This window comes from Notamacropus eugenii, chromosome 2, assembly GCF_028372415.1.
Source record: "Notamacropus eugenii isolate mMacEug1 chromosome 2, mMacEug1.pri_v2, whole genome shotgun sequence".
In the NCBI taxonomy this organism is placed as follows: domain Eukaryota; kingdom Metazoa; phylum Chordata; class Mammalia; order Diprotodontia; family Macropodidae; genus Notamacropus; species Notamacropus eugenii.
The window spans coordinates 149,779,515-149,782,745 of NC_092873.1; the positions used below are offsets into that span (position 1 = coordinate 149,779,515).

The 3,231-nt window shown below is 34.0% G+C and overlaps 1 protein-coding gene across 1 annotated transcript; it reads left to right on the forward strand.

Annotated features, from left to right (window-relative positions):
- Positions 1-687: 687 nt before the first annotated feature.
- LOC140522842 (olfactory receptor 14A2-like) lies at positions 688-1,644 on the forward strand. The gene has a single exon (XM_072638065.1). It carries the CDS (start codon positions 688-690, stop codon positions 1,642-1,644), a length of 957 nt encoding a protein of 318 aa, XP_072494166.1.
- Positions 1,645-3,231: the final 1,587 nt, after the last annotated feature.

Sequence of the window (3,231 nt, forward strand, 5' to 3'; positions counted from 1 at the left end):
TATGTACAGAAGCTGCTGTTAAAAACCTTGAAATACTATATAAAGGCTACTATTGTAGAGGCAGTAAGGTGGCAGTTTGTAAAATGACAGACTGAGAATCAGGCAGATTAGAGTTCAAAGTCAGTCTCAGAAAATTATTATCTGTGTTAACCAGGGCAAATCTTTATATCTGCTTCAGCTTCTTCATTTCTTAAAATGAGTATAATAATACCACCTACCTCACTGAGTTGTTTTTAGAATAAAATAATATAGTATTTATGAAGCACTTTGCAAACTTCAAAGAGTTATTTAAATGACAGCTGTTATTAACTATAATAATTTTCATTATCACTTCCTTCAGCCTTTTAAAATCTTTTGGTGCAGAGCTTCAATGATGAATGTGTGTAATAATCGTTAAAAACCTACATTTGTAGAAATATTGTTTTATAATAATCTTTTTCAAAGTGAGGATCTTATTCATAGATTCATATACTCCTTGAGAAGCAGGAGAAAATATAAAGATAAAACTCCAGTTTCCCCATTTAATAAATTAAAAAATGAAGGTTGACAGAGGGTCTGATGTGGCCAAGTTCAACAACTGGGAAATTCAGAAGTAAAACTCAGGTGACCTTAGACAGTAAGTGTTCTCTTCATCCATTGACATCTATTACTTTTCTCTGTACAGACATTCAAGTGAACCCACAGAATATGGCCAACCTCACCATGATCACAGGATTCCTGCTCATGAGCTTTTCTAATACCTGGGAGATGCAAGTTTTACATATCATGCTCTTCTTACTGATCTACTTGATGGCATTAATGGGAAACCTGCTCATCTTTACCCTCATCTCTCTGGATATGTGCCTCCACACCCCCATGTACTTCTTCCTGAAGAATCTGTCCTTTTTAGATTTTTGCTTCATTACTGTGACTGTCCCCAAATCTATAATAAATTCTCTGAGCCATAGTTACTCTATCTCTTACTTAGGGTGTGCAACACAGGTCTTTTTAGTGATTTTATTTGCAGCATCAGAGGTTTTTATCCTCACAGCTATGTCCTATGATCGCTATGTGGCCATTTGTCAGCCCTTGCACTATGAAATGATAATGAAAGAAGAGGCTTGCATGAAGATGGCAGCTGCTTCCTGGTTTACTGGAGGTATGATTGGTCTAATGTATGCAGTTAGTACATTCTCCTTGCCTTTCTGTGGCTCCAAAGAGATCCACCAGTTCTTCTGTGATGTCAATTCCCTACTGAAGATTGCCTGCTCTAAATCACACATTGCAGTTGATGTGACAATAGTTATTGGGAGCATTTTAGTGATTCTCTGCTGTATCTTCATAGCTATCTCTTATGGTCAAATCTTCTCAACTGTGCTAAAGATTCCAACCACAGAGGGTCAATCAAAAGCCTTCTCCACTTGCCTGCCCCACCTCATCATTCTTACAGTCTTTGTGACAACTGGAGCTATGGCTTATCTAAAACCACCTTTAGACTCTTATACAATTCTGGTTCTATTGTTGTCTGTGTTGTATACTATGGTGCCACCAACCTTGAACCCTGTTATTTATAGTCTGAGAAACAAGGATATGAAGACTTCCATGAAAAAGCTCATAGCCAAGACACACTTTTCAGAGAGATTAATTGCAAAGGCTTTTCATTGATCATATACTACACAGGCACAGAAATGCACAATCCATTCATCTATCTATCTATCTGTCTATCTATCTATTATCTATCTATCTATCTATCTATCTATCTATATTTCTATCTATCCACCTATCTATCTGTTATGTATCTATAATGTAGTCTTATTTAAGTAGATTTTCATATATTTTATGTACAGGTGTGTAGATGTATGTATATACATGTATATTTTTGTATGTACCACAGCATTTCCCCCAACACATTGTCATATCTGTTCACTCTTGTATCTACTTTATTTTTTGAATTTTTGCAAAATATACTTTATCTTAACATTCTTTTTAAAAAATTTTTGAGTTGCAATTTTTCCCTTTTTCCAACCCCTTTCCCATCCCTTGGGAAGGCAAGCAATATGATACTGATTCTGTACATGAAGCCATGCAAAACATATTTCTATACTAGCCATGTTGCAAAAGAATAAAACATACCCATGAAAACAAGAATTGTAAAGTTTTAAAAAGAATGCTTCAGTATTCACTTGGAGTTCATCATTTCTCCCTATGGAGGCAGATAGCATTTTTCATCATGAATTTTTTGGAATTAATTTTCTTTCATCATTGTCTTTATCAGAGTAACTAAGTCTCTCACAGTTGATCTTCTTTACGTTATTATTTTTACCATGTACAATACACTCCTAATTCTGCTCACTTCATTTAGCATCAGTTTAGGTGAGTCTTTCCAGGTTTTTCTGAAATCCGCATCATCATCATTTCTTATAGCAAAATAGTATTCCATCACATTCTTATACCACAAATTGTTTAGTCATTCCCTAGTTGATTCCCTCAGTTTCCTTTACTATGCTACCACAAAAACAGATGCTATAAATGTTTTTGTACAATAGATCCTTTTCCCTTTTCTTTGATCTTTTAGAGATACAAACCTAGGAGTGGTATTTCAGGTTCAAAGGGTATATATAGTTTCTAAGTCCAAATTATTAAAGTTTTGAGTTATTCTCCAGAATGGTTGGAACAGTTTACAACTCAATCAAAATTATTGATTTACCCATTTTTCAACATGTCCTCGGACATTTTTCTTCTTCATTTTCAATCACTTTAGAAAATTTGATAGGTATTTAGTGATGTCTCAGTTGTTTTAATATGCATTTTTCTAATAAATAGTGACTCAAAGAATTTTATGTAGTTATTGACAGATTTGATTTCTTTTTCTGAAAGCAGGCTGGTCATATACTTGATTATTTATCAATTGGGGAATGGTTCTATTTTTTTACATATTTCTCTCTCTTCCCTATATATTTGAGAAATGAGTACTTTATTGAGGAAAACTGCTCCAATTTTTTTCCTGATTTCCCAGTTACCTCTTGACTTTGACTACATTAGATTTATTTGTGCCAACACTTATTAATTTCATGTAATCAAAATTATTCATCTTCCTTCCCATGATGCACTCTATCTCTTGTTTAGTCATAGAATCTTCCCTTTATATGTATGTGTGTGTGTGTGTATACATATAGTCTAAATCATATACTCATTTTGACCTTATCTTGTATATGGTGTGAAGTATTAGTCAATACCAAGTTTATCCCAGAC